Source organism: Phalacrocorax carbo, chromosome 19 (assembly GCF_963921805.1).
Source record: "Phalacrocorax carbo chromosome 19, bPhaCar2.1, whole genome shotgun sequence".
Classification (NCBI taxonomy): Eukaryota; Metazoa; Chordata; class Aves; order Suliformes; family Phalacrocoracidae; genus Phalacrocorax; species Phalacrocorax carbo.
The window spans coordinates 6,769,701-6,786,863 of NC_087531.1; the positions used below are offsets into that span (position 1 = coordinate 6,769,701).

The 17,163-nt window shown below is 43.9% G+C and overlaps 1 protein-coding gene across 12 annotated transcripts in view; it reads right to left on the reverse strand.

Moving 5' to 3' along the window:
• The window catches only part of DOT1L (DOT1 like histone lysine methyltransferase), a 100,720-nt gene that overhangs the window by 38,151 nt on the left and 45,406 nt on the right, over positions 1-17,163 (reverse strand). For all 12 annotated transcript variants that reach the window (XM_064469534.1, XM_064469536.1, XM_064469532.1 and 9 more), the window contains exons 8-10: positions 9,491-9,546; positions 6,709-6,788; positions 5,306-5,374 (exon numbers count right to left, since the gene is read on the reverse strand). In XM_064469534.1, the coding sequence (XP_064325604.1) occupies positions 5,306-5,374; positions 6,709-6,788; positions 9,491-9,546 (205 nt within the window). The remainder of the gene's footprint in view (positions 1-5,305; positions 5,375-6,708; positions 6,789-9,490; positions 9,547-17,163) is intronic.

The window sequence follows — 17,163 nt, forward strand, 5'->3', positions numbered from 1 at the left end:
TGCTGGAGTGACAGGGGGATCCCAAGAGCTAACTGTATTGGAGGCCGAAGTGAGCCTCACTGGGAATGAGTGGCAAAAGCACCCCATTGTGACTGGCCCCGAGGCTCCGTGCATCCTTGGCATAGACTGCCTCAGGAGAGGGTATTTCAAGGACCCAAAAGGGTACAGGTGGGCTTTTGGTGTAGCTGCCTTGGAGACGGAGGAAACTAAACAGCTGTCTACCTTGCCTGGCCTCTCAAAGGACCCTTCTGTTGTGGGGTTGCTGAAGGTCAAAGAACAACAGGTGCCAATCATCACCACAACAGTGCACCGGCGGCAATATCGCACCAACAGAGACTCTCTGATCCCCATCCATGGGCTCATTCATTGACTGGAGAGCCAAGGAGTCATCAGTAAGACCCACTCACCCTTTAACAGTCCCATATGGCCAGTGCGGAAGTCTAATGGAGAGTGGAGACTAACAGTAGACTATCGTGGCCTGAACGAAGTCACTCCACCGTTGAGTGCTGCTGTGCCAGACATGCTAGAACTTCAATACGAACTGGAGTCCAAGGCAGCCAAGCGGTATGCCACAACTGATATTGCTAATGCATTCTTCTCAGTCCCTCTGGCAGCAGAGTGCAGGCCACAGTTTGCTTTCACATGGAGGGGCGTCCAGTACACCTGGAATCGACTGCCCCAGGGGTGGAAACACAGTCCTACCATTTGCCATGGACTGATTCAGACTGTACTGGAACAGGGAGAAGCTCCCGAACACCTTCAGTACATTGATGACATCATTGTGTGGGGCAACACAGCGGGAGAAGTTTTTGAGAAAGGAGAGAAAATAGTCCAAACCCTTCTGAAGGCTGGTTTTGCCATAAAACAAAGTAAGGTGAAGGGACCCGCGCAAGAGATCCAGTTCTTCGGAATCAAATGGCAAGATGGACATCGTCAGATCCCAATGGATGTGATCAACAAAATAGCAGCCACGTCTCCACCAACTAGCAAAAAGGAAACACAAGCTTTCTTGAGCATTGTGGGTTTTTGGAGAATGCATATTCCCAATTACAGTCTGATCGTAAGCCCTCTCTATCAAGTGACCCGGAAGAAGAATGATTTCAAATGGGGCCCTGACCAACGACAAGCCTTTGAACAGATTAAACAGGAGATAGTTCATGCAGTAGCTCTTGGGCCAGTCCGGGCAGGACAAGATGTAAAAAATGTGCTCTACACTGCAGCTGGGGAGAATGGCCCTACCTGGAGCCTCTGGCAGAAAGCACATGGGGAGACCCGGGGTCGACCCCTAGGGTTTTGGAGTCGGGGATACAGAGGGTCCGAAGCCCGCTATACTCCAACTGAAGAAGAGATATTGGCAGCATATGAAGGGGTCCGAGCTGCTTCAGAAGTGGTTGGTACTGAGGCACAGTTGCTCCTGGCACCCTGACTGCCAGTGCTGGGCTGGATGTTCAAAGGAAATGTCCCCTCTACACACCATGCAACTGATGCTACGTGGAGTAAATGGGCTGCACTGATCACCCAGCGGGCTCGAGTAGGAAACCCCAGTCACCCAGGAATCTTGGAAGTGATTATGGACTGGCCAGAAGGCCAAGACTTTGGTTTATCACCAGAGGAGGAGGTGAGACGTGCTGAAGAAGCCCCACTGTATAACACACTGCCAGAAGATGAGAAGCAATATGCCCTGTTTACTGATGGGTCCTGTCACCTTGTGGGAAAGCACCGGAGATGGAAGGCGGCTGTATGGAGTCCTACACGACAAGTAGCAGAAAGTGCTGAAGGAGAAGGTGAATCGAGCCAGTTTGCAGAGGTAAAGGCCATCCAGCTGGCCTTAGACATTGCTGAACGGGAAGAGTGGCCAGTGCTCTGTCTCTATACTGACTCCTGGATGGTGGCAAATGCCCTGTGGGGCTGGCTGCAGCAGTGGAAGCAAAGCAACTGGCAGCGCAGAGGCAAACCCATCTGGGCTGTCACATTGTGGCAAGATATTGCTGCCCGGGTAGAGAACCTGGTTGTAAAGGTACGTCATGTGGATGCTCACGTCCCCAAGAGTCGGGCCACTGAAGAACATCAGAACAACCAGCAGGTGGATCAGGCTGCCAAGACTGAAGTGGCTGACGTGGATCTGAACTAGCACCAGAAGGGTGAACTATTTCTAGCTCGGTGGGCCCATGACACCTCAGGCCATCAAGGGAGAGATGCAACATACAGGTGGGCTCGTGATCGAGGGGTGGACTTGACCATGGACGTTATTGCACAGGTTATCCACGAATGTGAAACACTATCCTGGGTCTCGAAAAACAAGTCCTGTGGCGACATGGCACCGCAGAGAGAATTGAGTCAGACAACGGGACTCATTTCCAAAATAGCCTCATAGACACCTGGGCCAGAGAGCACGGCATTGAGTGGGTGTATCACATCCCCTATCACGCACCAGCCTCTGGGAAAATTGAACGGTACAATGGACTGTTAAAAACTACACTGAGAGCAACGGGGGGTGGGACATTCAAGCACTGGGATACACATTTAGCAAAAGCCACCTGGTTAGTCAACACAAGGGGATCTGCCAGGCAAGCTGGCCCTGCCCAGTCAGAAATCCTACATACTGTGGAAGGGGATAGAGTCCCTGTAGTGCACACAAAAAGTATGCTGGGCAAAACAGTCTGGGTTCTTCCTGCCTCTGGCAGAGGCAAACCCATTCGTGGGATGGCTTTTGCTCGAGGACCTGGGTGCACTTGGTGGGTGATGCGGGAGGATGGAGAAATCCGATGTGTGCCTCAAGGGGATTTGATTTTGGGCGAAAACAGCCAATGAACTGAATGGTACAATGCAAACTGCTATATAACATTGTGTGTCACCTCTGTGTTGTATCAATGATATCAGAGTACGAGCCTCCCAACCCATGGAAGACAGACTGTGAAACAAGCCGTGCAGCAGGGATGGAACGATGACTGACTCTGTATGCAGCAACCCAACGCCACACACCATCTCTCCCACCCTGAAAGCCTGATACGGCAGATGGAGCCCAGAGTCATGGACTGGGTGAACTCAATGGACATTTTAATGGACATTTTACAGGGAAGGTCCATGAACTAAGGGAATGATGTCTGTGTGTTATGTTAAAGGATGGGAAGGGGAGGGGTGGTGGTTGGTACGGTTGTATTGCATCGTATGGGACCTGAGCATGGTGTAAATGGTATGGAATAAGGGGTGGAGAATGTGCTGGTTTTGGTTGAGAAGGGGTCGGCTACCTTTCCAGCTTCCCACGCTCTGCTGTGGGTTGGGGGTCTGGGAGGGGCAGGGCCATGGTGGGGGCGGCTGACCCCGACTGGTCAATGGCATGTTCATGCCATACCACGTGACACCATGACCAGTATATTAAGGGGGGGCAGTTTGCAGCTCGGGAGTGGCGCGGTGTTGGGTCGGCAGCAGCTGCGTCGCATGCAGTTTGTTTCGGCGGTTCGTTCCCCCTCCCCCCTCCCTTCCCCAGGGTTTTGCGCCTCTCGTTTTTCTCCTTTACATTGCATTTCTGTTCTTGTTTCTTTTAATTTTCATTATTAAACTGTTCTTATCCCAACCCACGAGCGTTACCCTTCTGATTCTCTCCCCCATCTACCGGTGGGGAAGTGAGCGAGCGACTGTGTGGGGCTGAGCTGCCGGCTAAACCACGACAGTTTCCTATTAGTGGAAGCTATTATCTATTCTTATGCTAAGCAATCTCATCCACTGAATTCTTAACTTGCTATCTCTATATAATTTTAACTTCAACATTCACATTAAGCCTTAAGTAACAGTTGATATATAAAATTCCAGAATTCTAGAAAACATTCCCAAAGAATCCACACTGGGGTGAAGGCTGAAATAGGATGAAGAACTAGCTCCACTCATAGTCACGACCAGGGCTTTTATTAGGTGAAAAAAGCAGAACACATTGGCTCCTTCGCCTCCCCACCACGTTTTTAATAACTGCAGCCTCCCAAACCTAGCAGAGAGAGATAAAGAAATGGTCAGAAGCCAGGAAAGAAAAGGCTTGAGAGGCCAAAAAAATTTTACATAGGCAGGTCTCCTAATTGAAGCCTCAGAAGTGCCTTCTTGTATTTCATCTAGTTCTAGTGTGCTGTAAAAGTGGTGGTAGGCTTTACTCAGGCACTCTGATTGATTAACAAACTGACAGACTGATCTCAACTCTCTGGAGGTTTGAGGATTTCCAGGAGTACCATTCTGCTTTTTTTCCTTTTATTTTCAACTACATGTCTACAAACGATTGGCAAGCCAGGACCCAATGGTTAATGAGGCTCCAGGCAATCAGATGCCACAGAAGAGAGTATCAAACACGAAGGAAAAGGGCAGGTTTGGGTGTCTGAGGCACAGGACATTCACAACAGTTCAAGCTTAGTAAAATTAACTCTCAATGGCACTAGTTCAGTGAAATGCCTTAATGTCAGTCTTCAAATTACTATTCTTGAAAAGCAGTTTACCATGAGTGTCAGGCCAAAACCAGAAAGCTTGAGATTTGTAACCCAGTATGTTACTTGCCATGTTTGCACAAGGAGGGGAAGAAGGCGTTTTTTTAAATTTAGGGTATGTTTTACACTGAACCCAGCCTGGATCGTTCTTTTGCTTGAAAAATTTCAACAATAAAAATTGAAAAAAGGTCAGGAGCAAAACCAACAACACAGGGTGTTAGTAATCTCAAAACCTCATTAAACTGCACTTCACATACTTGCAAAGGACAACATTGGCAAATATCATCAAGTCTATATTCGGAAGAGAAGAAAACCACAAAACTTTGTTGGCAAGCAGACACAGCAACTGGCTGTTTATGGGCTAGGTCTGTCTGATCAATTTACAGTACAGAAGACAAGGCATTCAAAGTTGAACATTTCAGCTTCTGAGCCTTACAAATCACAACTGGTGAGATTTACCTGTCCAAATCTAGACAGCTACGGTATAAAGAGCTTGCATGCAAGTTAGTCACTGTAGGGCTTTGTAGTTAAAGAAATTAATCACACCCTTGAAACACCTTATTTCTCTTCAACTATAAAAGATGCCAGGGAAACAGTGACATTATAGACATCGAAACACAGCAGGACAAACTGCACAAAAAGGGTGTCTGTCTGTCCCAGTGTTGGGTGGGGTTTTTCTGTTTATTTTAAATACATGTCACTTTGGCATGTATACTATAATAATACAACAGCGTTTTTCTACTTACTTACATAACTCTAAGGAGCAACGAAATGCCACTACAAGCATGTTCAGATAACGAATACACCACAATTGTCACGAACAATAAAAAGGACAACCATACCACTCAAGTTTCGACTGTTAATTCTAAAATTCAGAGGTGCAAAAGGTTTTGAGGACACAATTCTCCCACCTGGAAAAAAGAAAAAACAAAAGCAAAGTCAGCTACCATGGTTTCTTCTAGAATTGACCACTTATTAACTATAACCTAGGACACAGCCCTAAAGAGCAGCCTGAATAAAATTACCACTTGTATATAATTTTTTTAAAAAAATTACTTAAAGCTCATTGTGACAGCATCCAAGAGAGTCAATATATTAGTCCTGCCAGGTAGCTGTGAGGTGACACCTCAAGATCACTTTAAAATGACATATCTTAAAACACTTCCAAAAAAGGAGTGCATTAATTCTCAGTGGCAATCTATAGAAGCTTCAATTAGGAACACCGCTATCTCATTCCTAGTTAGTATCTTTTATACACAAGCCCCCAAAGCCCTTTTATTTAAAAAAACCCCACTATTCTCCATTTCACAGCTATTTGTGATCATTCAGCCCAAGGCACAGAGCCTGAGCACCTTCTGGGAAGAAAATGAAGGTTTCTTCATTTTGTAAAGAGCGCTTGAACCTTCCCCACCTTGCCACTTCTCTCAAGCCACCACTAAACAAAAGTTTAAGAAAAAAAAATACCAACTACTAAAATTAAAGGAGACAGCTTGAATTTGGGGGGTTTATGGTTTGCAACAGAGCCCAAAAGTCCCATTATTTACTTCAGCACAAAGCTGTACCATGGGAAGCCACAGCTTCTTTGTTCATGCCATACATTTTTCTTTTCAGAAATACTTATTTTTATAATTTCTGCCATAACCAAATAAAATTGTTACTTATCCAAGCGGTTGAGAAAAAAAAAAAAGACACCTCTGGCAACATAAGGGCCACAGTGGGGTTACTGGGCATTCCCAGTCACTAGTGTCTGCAGCGTGACTTCTCAAGAAGCACACGAGACATCCCATGACAGGGTCCCCATTTTAATACTTACAGTTAATACCCAGTTCTAAATCTGAGAGCTTTAAATAGGGGAATCTGGTAACTGAATTCAGTATGCAGTTACAGAAACAGGATATACAAAGCCATGCCCATGCAGGAAGCTTTGCAGTCTTGGCCATTACATGTTTTGTCAGCTCCCATAACAGGTAAGAATGGACCAGCAGTTCCTCCCACCCCAACAGAGCTCTGCAGACAGTCTTCACATGCAGAGCTACTTCCAAGTATTCAGGTAGGTCAGAGTAGATATTAAGGCAGGAAGCAAAAAGCTCAAGAAATAACCACTGTGGTGCAGACACTTGCCTGCAAGGCACAGAGTAAAACCCACCAACCTGGCTTCTGATGGCTGTAACTAAGCCCTTAGCACCAGCAGTTCCCGCAGTAAGCAGGAAACCAATGGAAAAAGGATTTAAGTTCGATTTGTTACCTTCCTTCATGTTCGCAAATCGCTCCTTCAGTTGGTGATCCACCTCAGGACCAAAGGCAAAATTATTCACAAAAATAACACTGCAAGATAATGGTCTAGTTAATGAAGAGGGACAGGCAAATGGCACCCAAGTATACACACACAACTACCCCCCACAACCACAAGTCACCATCACTTATAGCCACTTATGAAAATGAAAATCGCTGCTTGTCCCTCACTCTACAGCTACTTCCATCTAACAAAATGCTTTCTTCTTGCATCGTGACGTAAAACAGTACCTCACCTTTAGCATTCACAGATGCTGCCCACATAATTACATTTTAAAAATTTTCAAGGCGTCCTGCTCTGACAGTTCCCCTCAGCACACTCAGCTCTCAGCTGAGTTTTGCACCATAAGGTTCAACATAAAAACAATGTGCAAAATGTTTTCAACCCTCTGTGGCAGTGAGATCAAACAGCAACTACCAACGCACTTGGAGTAGTTAATCCACACATGAACAGCAATACTCCAACACAACAGACACATTTCATCCCATTACTTCTTCACATGCATTTAAAATATTACAGCAAAATATCAAAATGTGTTTTCTCTTCTAGCTCTGAAATCCCCCATAATGCAAAAAGACAGTTGACAGGTCTCAGCACGTTTTCCCTGTCCTAAACCCAGCACTTCACCCTAACCCTCAATGGAGGATTTGCATCTTTCTTTCTGGGTTAGGAAATCCAGTGAGGGGGTTTTGTTCTGAAAAACACACAATCATTTGGAAACAAAGAAACCTGCACAGAGGTAGAATCATACAAATGATAAAAATATTTGGGAAAGAAATAGAACACATCACAGACTAAAAAATAAATATCCCTTTATTTTTAAAAGCCTGGGCCTGGTCTAATTGTCCCTGGTGCCTGTTTCCTACCAGCTTGCAACAAGAGTCCTCAACATCTCTTGGAAGCTACTGAGCACCCTGCACATGGAAACTGTGAAAGCCATTCTGGCATATTGTTTCAACATGAAGAACCGATTTCTTTGCAAGAGGTCTGTTTGTAAACCCCCCTCCTAGTGCCTCCACACATGAAACATGTTCAACAAGGACACTGAGTTTAAGAGCAGCAGCCAAAGCTATTAAAAACCACAGATAAAAAAATTTTTATACACCAAGGAAAAAAAAAAGTTATTCTTGCTATGCCTTGCTCTTGGAAATTTGGGAAACCCTGCCTGGCAAGTAAGGCTAGCAGGGGTTTCTTCATCCTCCTCCCCACCATGTGCCAAAAAAGAGGCCTTGCAAAAGAGCCAAGCATATTAATGGGACTAGAAAACATCCAGGAAAGGAAGGGAAAAAGACATAGCTTGCCAGATATATTTTTTTTTTTTTTTAGTATTCAGTCTGGCACAGTATTGTGTATGTGCCTGACAGAAGCACAGGAGCCCCCAGTCCTCCTTGACTTCAGCCCTGTTTTCAGCACGTACCGCTAAGCCACAAGTACAGTTATTAACAGGGATACTGCATGCTGCACAGCTTGCTTACATGTCAGCACTCATCCACGTAGAACTGTGTTTTGGTACAAACGCACCCTTCCCTTCACAGCCTGGCCACCGGGCCACGCTCACGGGAAGGGTGACACTTCAGCTTAAGAGAGTAAGATTGGATGGCTCCAGTGTGAATTCATCAGGCAATCTGCAGTCTCATTAGACAGAGCAGACGCTGAACAGTTGGCACACTCAGAACGCACACAAACACCTAACAGTTGTGAGCAGAAAGCTACTTATTTTTGAATTTCTGTATCAGAGAGCAAGGTGGCTGTGGATCAGCAGGTATACAATTAGCAGCATACCATAAAAAATAAACATCTATCAGCATTTCTGCATGCAGTTAGATGTACTTCAGCTAAAAATAATAAACATTTAAATTTGTTCCAAGGAAAGTTGCACAGGCAGCAGAGGAGTGTGCATTTGCAGTGTGGCAAGCAACAAAGTGAAACCCCACAATGCTGCAAGGCTGGGACAAGTCTGTCCACAAATTAAAAGGTACCTCCAGAAGTTTAACTGAGGTAGATAATAATGCAAAAGCCATCAGCCTGGCAGACGCCTTCTTGATGGAGTACTCTTAAAACAGTGTCTTGGAAGCAATCCATAAATTGCCACAACGCTGCAGACTTTCAGAGAGCCCTCTTTGACAACTGTCTTCCATTCCCCCACATAACAGAGTGGCCCAGAAGGTCATATAAAAATAGAGACTTTTTTTTCTGTCCATAAAGTAGAAAGAATGCAAAGCCTTTAAAAATACAGAAGAATATTTTATGCTTTTAACAAAGTAACTCCCTTTTTATTACCATCAGAAAGGAGTCTAAGCCTCTGTAAAGATCTTCACCGAAATAATCTTCAAGACAATCAGCTTAAATGAATAGACTCACTTAGGTCTTTTTTTTTTTTTTTTTTTTAACAGAAAGTGAGCCTAGCTGTATGCCCCAATAGCCAAGATAACTAGTGTTTTGCCAGAATCACTGATACAAACTACAAGGATATGCAAAACAGAGGTTTATACTTCTCTGTATAACCAGAATTTATATTAGATACACCCTTGTATGTAATATCACAGGATGTGCATTTAAACCCATTTTCTAGTCAGAAAAAAGGATCTAAAGAGGCCAGTATAAAAGCCTGCAGATAGACTTTTGGTATTTGCTATGGAAATTCTATATATAAAGCTGGCCAGCCTCCCAATTTCCATTATAAAAACTCCCAAATATTCAGTTCATAAAGCAGCATTCAATTGCTGTACTGTACCTTGTGTTTGCAATTCTCTCTCTCCATTCTTCTGAGAGGAAGTCACCTCTTTCCAGCTTAAAAAAAGACAACACAAAAAAACCACACACACACACACACAAGAGTTAACATTGTTCCTTTCTGCCCCATACCCCATTTCCTTTGGAGAAGGCCAAACATGCTGTACCAGCTCAGTTATACTACTACAAATAAGGTCAAATGAAGCCTTTAGGAAATACTGAGGAGACGAAGCACCCCGAGCTCAGCAGCTGGCTCTGCCCGTTCCTAAGGTCCCAGAGGTTCCTCCCTCTCTGCTCCCAACCTCAGCTGCTCACCTGCCATGGGATGAACAGGGAAGGGTCTCTGAGTATCACCAATGCCCTGTGAAGGCTGTGCTCCATGGAGAAGCCAGCAGTGCCATACAGAACCCACACCAGAAACCATCAGCAAATGCCTCAAGTCCGTGCTGACCCCCGTGGTTCAGTCAGCCCCTCTTAGCAGAGGGGGAACCAGAGCACAGAGATTCGGCACAGCGCTTGCTGGAAGCACTGGCTTGTAATCCAGGCTCTTGTTGCAACAGACAGACAAGCATCTGATTTTTTTCTGTGGTACTAAATATAAATCTTGAATCTTCTAACACTTTCAAGTTGGAAATCAAGCAACATAAAGGCCTTATTTGAAAATAACTATAATAGTTATGACTTCAGTGACTTATATGGTACCTTTCTGATGAAACCACATCAAGCCCCAGGTTTATACCCACAACTACAGAGCTTTTCCACAGATTAACCTTTTCTCAGTCATACTTTTGAAATGAGAGGAATCTATGGGCTATGCTATTTAGCTGTGCTACAAGTAAGGTAGAAGGAGGGTTGGGGGAGGAAGATAAGAGGAGGAGAGAAAAGATAATATGCAACTATATAATTAATGATGATGACACTTTGAAGGGGCAAATAAGATGATGGTTTATATCTGAACCTCAGGAACATCAAGGCAATGACAGCGACTGCTTAGCATCCTTTTTCTGCATATGTTCCCTTGTATGGAAAGAAGTGAGCATTTCACATGCCAGCACTTATTCTTGTTTAGTGACAACTCAAACAGAAGTGCCTGCACTGCAATGCAGACACACGCAAGCTGCTTCCAAACCTCACTAGCTAAGCCAGGATACCTGTCTCAGTGAAGCACCAGAGCCTGGTATCTTCCACCACAGCTTTCTCTTCCCAGCAGAGCAGCCTGACACCACTCAGAGCCACCAAAAGGGACGTAAACCTGCCTGAGCCATTGTGAGGGACAAAGCCGCAGTTGCCAGCAGTGGGCCTGCTTCTTGGGAGGAAAGGGATGGGGAACAAAAAGAGAAACAAAAAAGAAGTCCAAATGCCCTCCTGCTACACACTGTGCAAGAGGGCTGAGAAAAGCAAACATTGAGAGTTCTTGGGCAAGAGATCAAGAATTTTGCAAAGAGCCTTAAGTGATGCAAAATAAACATGCGGAAAACAGCAAGTTAGAATAACTCAAGTTAGTCGGAATTCTCTGTTCTGCCAAACAGCTAGGCTGAAGTAAGATTTTAAAACAGAATTACTACCTGTACTCTCACACCTGCTGGGAGGGGATGCATGTTTTGATATCCCCACTATAGTAGAAACAAAGCATGTGTTGAGACTTAACTTGGAGAGATCCAACCTAACAACACACTACTAGGTATTTTCAAAACCTAAAGCAGCAACTCATTACAACATCAGAACAGTTTGAAAGAGCACCGAGATCTTCTCACCTCCTATACAGAAACATTTTTTGTGGAGCTCTATATGCCCTTTTTGTGAATGGAAACCATCTCTAGATTATTTTTAAGAGAGAATTTTGCCTCAAAGTCTTCTCTGTTCTCATAGTACATAGTTTCATGGTCGCGTAACTAAGACACAGTAGAAGAAAACCCACATGCAAGGCAACTATATTTATTTTACAACAATTTTTGCAAGTCAGCTTCTATACTGCAGTCCTCCACACCACACAGTTTCTAATGTCTACATGAGGTTTTCATACACTAACAGGAGAAAGAAAAACATTTGAAAAATAAGGAAGCATGATTATAAAGCCATAGCCTAGCAAGAGGACAAAGAACCACCTTAACATGACACTATTTTGAAATACTAAGCTTCATATAAAGGTCTTGACATCTAACCTATGTGGCTGTTATACTTTATTGGAATGTAGTTACACTGTATGTTTGTCCTGCCTATGTAGTTAGGAAGAATAGAGTTATAACCAAAATCTCTGTGCTTTAACCTGATATAACACATGGAGGCTGAACACTTTTTCCCCCTGTCTACTTTTGCAAGATATAGCCATGTCACAATTCAAATGAACCACAGCCCTGTCTAAACCCATCTATTTTTGTATTGTAATGCTACCCTAGCTCATACTTAGCCAATAATTGAGGGGAAAAATCTCACCAGGAAAGATATTGGAGTACAGAAATAACCAGATGGTCAGCTGTGGCTGGGAGAAAATTGGTTATTTATTCCCCTCTGGAAGCAAGACAGTGATTCCTGGATCAGTGGTCTGTTACCTTCAAAACAGAGTACAAGACTTATCTGATTGACTACTCTAGACGGCCAGGTTCTTCACCTACTCTACTTGGGGAGCCGCTATCAATAAATGATGGCGTAAAAGGAGGAAAGTAGGGCCTTCCCCATCAACTGACACAGGGGATCCAACAAAATTCCCCCCAAATCCCAGTCAACTCTGTGGTTTACAACAACTTTGAGAGCAAAACAAGAACTGGTAAGGCAATTCCAGCTACCTAATTCCTGGCCAAGGGCTGCAGTAGCTAAACCAGAAGAACATGGTCCATTATAGTCATGTAGGGAGAAGGTGGCACACCCAAGCAAAGCAGCGGTGACAGCTACGGGGATGCACTCAATCTCTTCCCAGCACTGTCCCCACCCCCATCGTGTTCCTCCTCTCTCTGCAAAACTTAATCTCCTTAGTGAATAATGAATGGAAGGGACCATCTGTAATGCAGATATTTTCATCTGATTAGACAATGCAGGAGACATGCTTTATCTAAAAGGATAATTAGCTCAGTGAAATCCGCTTCACAGAGCTGCCAGCCTGCATTGTTTCTAAATTTAGAAGCCAAAACAGGTTTTTATTCAGGTTTTTCAAACAGATAAATTTCCTCTACAGAGACTGCAGAAATACGTTCAATGGCATCTGATTCCTATAGCTCAAAGAAAACCAGCAGGTCACCACCCAGGGGAAGCAACAAGAGGTACACTCCAACGGCTGTGCATTCATCACGTAGCAGAGCAACAGTTTATGAAGGTCAAGCTCTTCTGCTGCGGAGGAGGGCTCCATTCTCACCCCAGTTCTGGGCTGGGAGTCTCTCTGGTAACACTCTGTTTGAGCAGTTACACAAAGCCATAAATTCACACACAGAATGCCTCATTCCAGCAGCCTCCATGCAAACACTTGGCTCACAAAAACCAGTCATTTCTGCCTGGAAAAGTACACATGGTTATTTTTAGGTTCCTGTTCTTTTCAAAAATAACTGGAGGCATGAATCCAAACCTCTGAAATGTGGCATCATTTCAAAGCCACAGGGGACGTTTGGAGGGCTTTTCAAATACCAAAACATGAAGTTTCCCGCTGAAATAGGGCATTCAAAAATATCTGGGACAAGCAGATATTTTGCCCTTTCCTCAGCTGCAGTGTACTGTTAAGCAATGAAATTTAAGTACAGGTGATGTCCATTATCCCCACAAACCAGCAGCTGGTATCAGGCAATGGAACAAGAGGCAATGGAACTCCTACACAAATTACTCTGCTTTTGCTCAGAGCTGAGATTTCCAGGAAAACAAGCCAGCCGGGGCACCCCAAACTCAGAGAGAAGCCTGCAAGCCTACAGATGCCAGGCTTCCACTGATTTATGCACAACAAAAATCACCTCTAATCCACAGGGCTGAACTACAGAGCATCCTCAGCAATTAGATGCTACTGGGGTTTCCTCTGAGCCGACAGCACGTGCATCCAAGATGTCCATCCAGCCAAAATACCAGCCTTCAGCAATGCTGACCTGTCTTTTCCTGCACTACTTTTGAAGACTTGTGGATGATTTCCACCTACTGCTAAAACAAGCTTTTATGGAACAGAGGAAGCTATTCTGTTATAACAACCCGGAGTAAACAAAACCAAAACAAACCCTAGTCTTCAGCAGAAGTCCAACGTGCGACTGCAGCTACTTCCAGCTTTGCTTGCAGAGACCTACTCTAACCTACGACTGCAAGAATGCCTTCCCCTAGCAGAAGGGTACGACAGGTAGCAGGCACTGAGGACACACTGAAAACTTTCTTCAAGGGTACCCGAGGAAGAACACTTAAGCACTTTCTGCTACATGGCAATCTCAGCATTGTGCCCTAGATACCTGGAGATGGCTCTGATTCTGAGGCCACATGAGGATATTTACAGTTAGAAACCATGAAAACCCATCTGCCTCTTAACTGCAATACTGCTTTTTAATTTGATGACTGCACATGTGCAAAAATTCCCCAAGAAAGACTAATTATCTAGGCCTAATGACCTTAGAAAAGTCTCCTGTTTCCTTCAGACAACAGTTTTCTTGAAAAGAATGGGGTAAGGCTAATCTTGGAAACTTCGCAGTTCCATGAGAAGGGAAATGAGAAGATAAAAGGAGTTGAAACAAAGTGAGATGTGTTGAAAGTGGGACATTCTAGTCCAAAAAGCTGAAGCAGATGATGATGACAAAAGCCCTGGAAGTATAATGCATTCCCTCCAAATGCAAAAAAGACTAGCAGCAAAGAATATGATTATCCCTAACTGATCAGGAATTAAACATCAACCACCATACAATCATAGCATGGGGATGTAAACACTTAGAGCAAGTTGAAACATCTCAGTTGAATATAAAAACTAAGAAAGATTCTTATCAGAAAGTGTTACTCTCTTGGGGTCTTTTTCTCCAATTAGAATCATGAGATCGAAGAACTCATCATTTAAAATGAAACTCAGTTCATTTAACAGGATTACGAGATACGATTACCTACAATAGCTGGAGATCAGGAGACTTACAATCCAACATATGATGAGCAACCTTTCTCCCACTCCTCTCATGCCCCAAACAGATCTTCCCACTCTAAAGCTGCAGCGACGACCCATCACTAGCAGCTGTAGCTCTGCAGAAGCCTTAGGCATCCAACGTGCCTCATGACACTTTGCCACTAGCTGCTGAAGAAGTTTAACATGCAATTATCATCTGAAAGTAACTATGCAACAATGTTTTGTTTTACTGAAAAGATCTGTTTATGTGTGACTGCATATTTTGTACAGAACCATTTCTCAAAGGAGACTCTTTTCTATGAATGCAGACAAAAGAGAGTAGAAATATACCTCGACAATCAGGGTTTATTTTTCATGTTGTCACTGGACCTTGCTCATCAGAATTCATGTGTCCAAGCTCAGAACTCCCAGCAGTAACACAAATATTCTGGTCGTGAAGGTGAGGAAGCGAATCTGATGGCTGCAGAGCTGGTAAGGGCAATCAACAGTTGCCTCACCAACACAGTGTTAGCTACAAGACAAGACTCAAGAGAAGCAGCAGATCACTTTTCAGTGAGAAATCAAAAATCTACTTGTACTGGAAACCTATAATTGTACTAGGCTCTTGGCTGTTAAAAAAACCGCACACCACAGCCCTGCAGGCCCCACTCCAGGATTTACTGCTGCCTTATGTACCACAATTTTTACTTTGACAGCAAGGCAGCTGTTGTGTGCATGAAGTCAAAAGCACTATCCACATTATTCAGACAAAACTGCAGGTGGGATCTGAGACTTCTTCCCACTGAATTTCTGCCAAGCCTCCCTCCTCCAACACTTTATTCTACTCAAAATATTTATTTTTCATATGACTGCCTAAAACATTCAAGTGGAATTCACAAGTTAAGCTCTGCTGATGACAGACTATTTCAATTTGTGCTTATTTTGTCTCCAACATTTGGAATTTTGGGACCTCACTAAGCATTTTGCAGAGACAAAGTTGTTTTCCAGAAAGATAAAGATACCAGGCTTTTAATTCTGTGCCTTCCCGTGTCTTCTAGCTGCATTATGAGACAAGTTTGCTCTCTGTTTAATGACAGTCACCTATAGAAGATGCTGTCTAAGGACTTAGTAAAGAAAAATACTGTTCAGCAAAAAAAAACCCAGAAATGTAAGCCTAGGATGTTTGATGAACCAATAAAAACTAAAATCTGCTCTGTGTGTCTATGTATCTTCAAGCATCACAATAACAAGGTGAAAGGAAACCAACCTTCCTTAAGAAGTGCTGCAAGTGTTCGGCTCTTCCCAGAAAAGCAGACTGCATGCTCAAGAGAAATTTTACTCTCAACACTTTTCAGAAAACAGAGTTATAAGTAGCTTTGTTTCAATATAGTACCAGACTCTGTCAGTTGGAATGCACAATATGGAAATGCTCGCTGCCTACGGCAATCAATATGCTTTCAATATCTTAGTCCAAGTTCCTATCCTATTCTTTAAATTACACAGCTCATAAGCAGAGTATCTTCAGTAACAATTCCTTTCATGTAATGCCAGCTGGGTGACACAATGGAAAAATGCCATATGGCCACTTCATGAAAAGTAAAGTATTCACAGTGTTTCCACAGCAGGAAAGAGCAGCCCGATATCAATCCTGCTACAAACTAGTCCCACAGCAGGCCCAGCATCCCTCTGAAGAAAATCACACTATACAATAAAGGCATTTCAGGAAGAAAGTGCCCAGAGGCGGGTGGCACTATCACCTTCTCCAGACTGCCTCCCAAAGGGAGAGATGTCATATCCTCCGTTCCAAGATAAGACCTCTAAAGAGCACCACGGATTCCTGCAGATGAGAAAATTGGGAAATAAAGGCTGGCCATCTATGACCTGCCATTTGATCCCACACTGCCGGAATGCTGAAAGCCATGTGGTTCAAACCATTCCAGTAACATAGGAATAATGGCTCTGTACAAGAGGAAAATGAAGAAGCAGTTCCCCAAACGCTTGCTTGCACTTCAACTGCGGTACATGTTGCTAGCTGCAACTTCCGAGCAGGAAAGAGTGACCCAACTTCTCTGAGCAATTAGGGAACAACCCTGATCCATCCAGCCTCTTCCTTGACCATAGGAGAGTGGTAGGAGAAGCATAAATACATGTATTTTCAAAACTCCCAGTGGGTTCCTATTGTACTATGATTACAGACTTCTCCCCTCTGGAAAGTGATTAACTAGGGAGCAGATTTTCTTAACAACATTTAAGAAGGGGCAGAAAAGGAAAGGGGAAGGAATGACACACGACAGTGTATGACTCTGCACATGCTTCACACGATCATTACAGAGTAGAAAACACATACAATGATTAAGTAACATTCGGAGGAAGGGGAAAGTAATTTCAACATGTGTCCCTAGCCCCAAGTAGAGACATGCCCTGTGATGGCCCACTTATTCCTCCTGCTCTAGCTCCACCCTCAGAGCATCTAATTCCAATCCTTTCCACACCAGAACTAACAACCCACCCCTTACCTCCAACTACAAACCATCCACCCTATTAATTGGTCCTGAAGTTTTCTGCTCTAATCTCATAGCACCAGCATTCATCCAGAACTTCAACCCCTTGCTCCCCAGTGTTGAAACCCCTGCCAC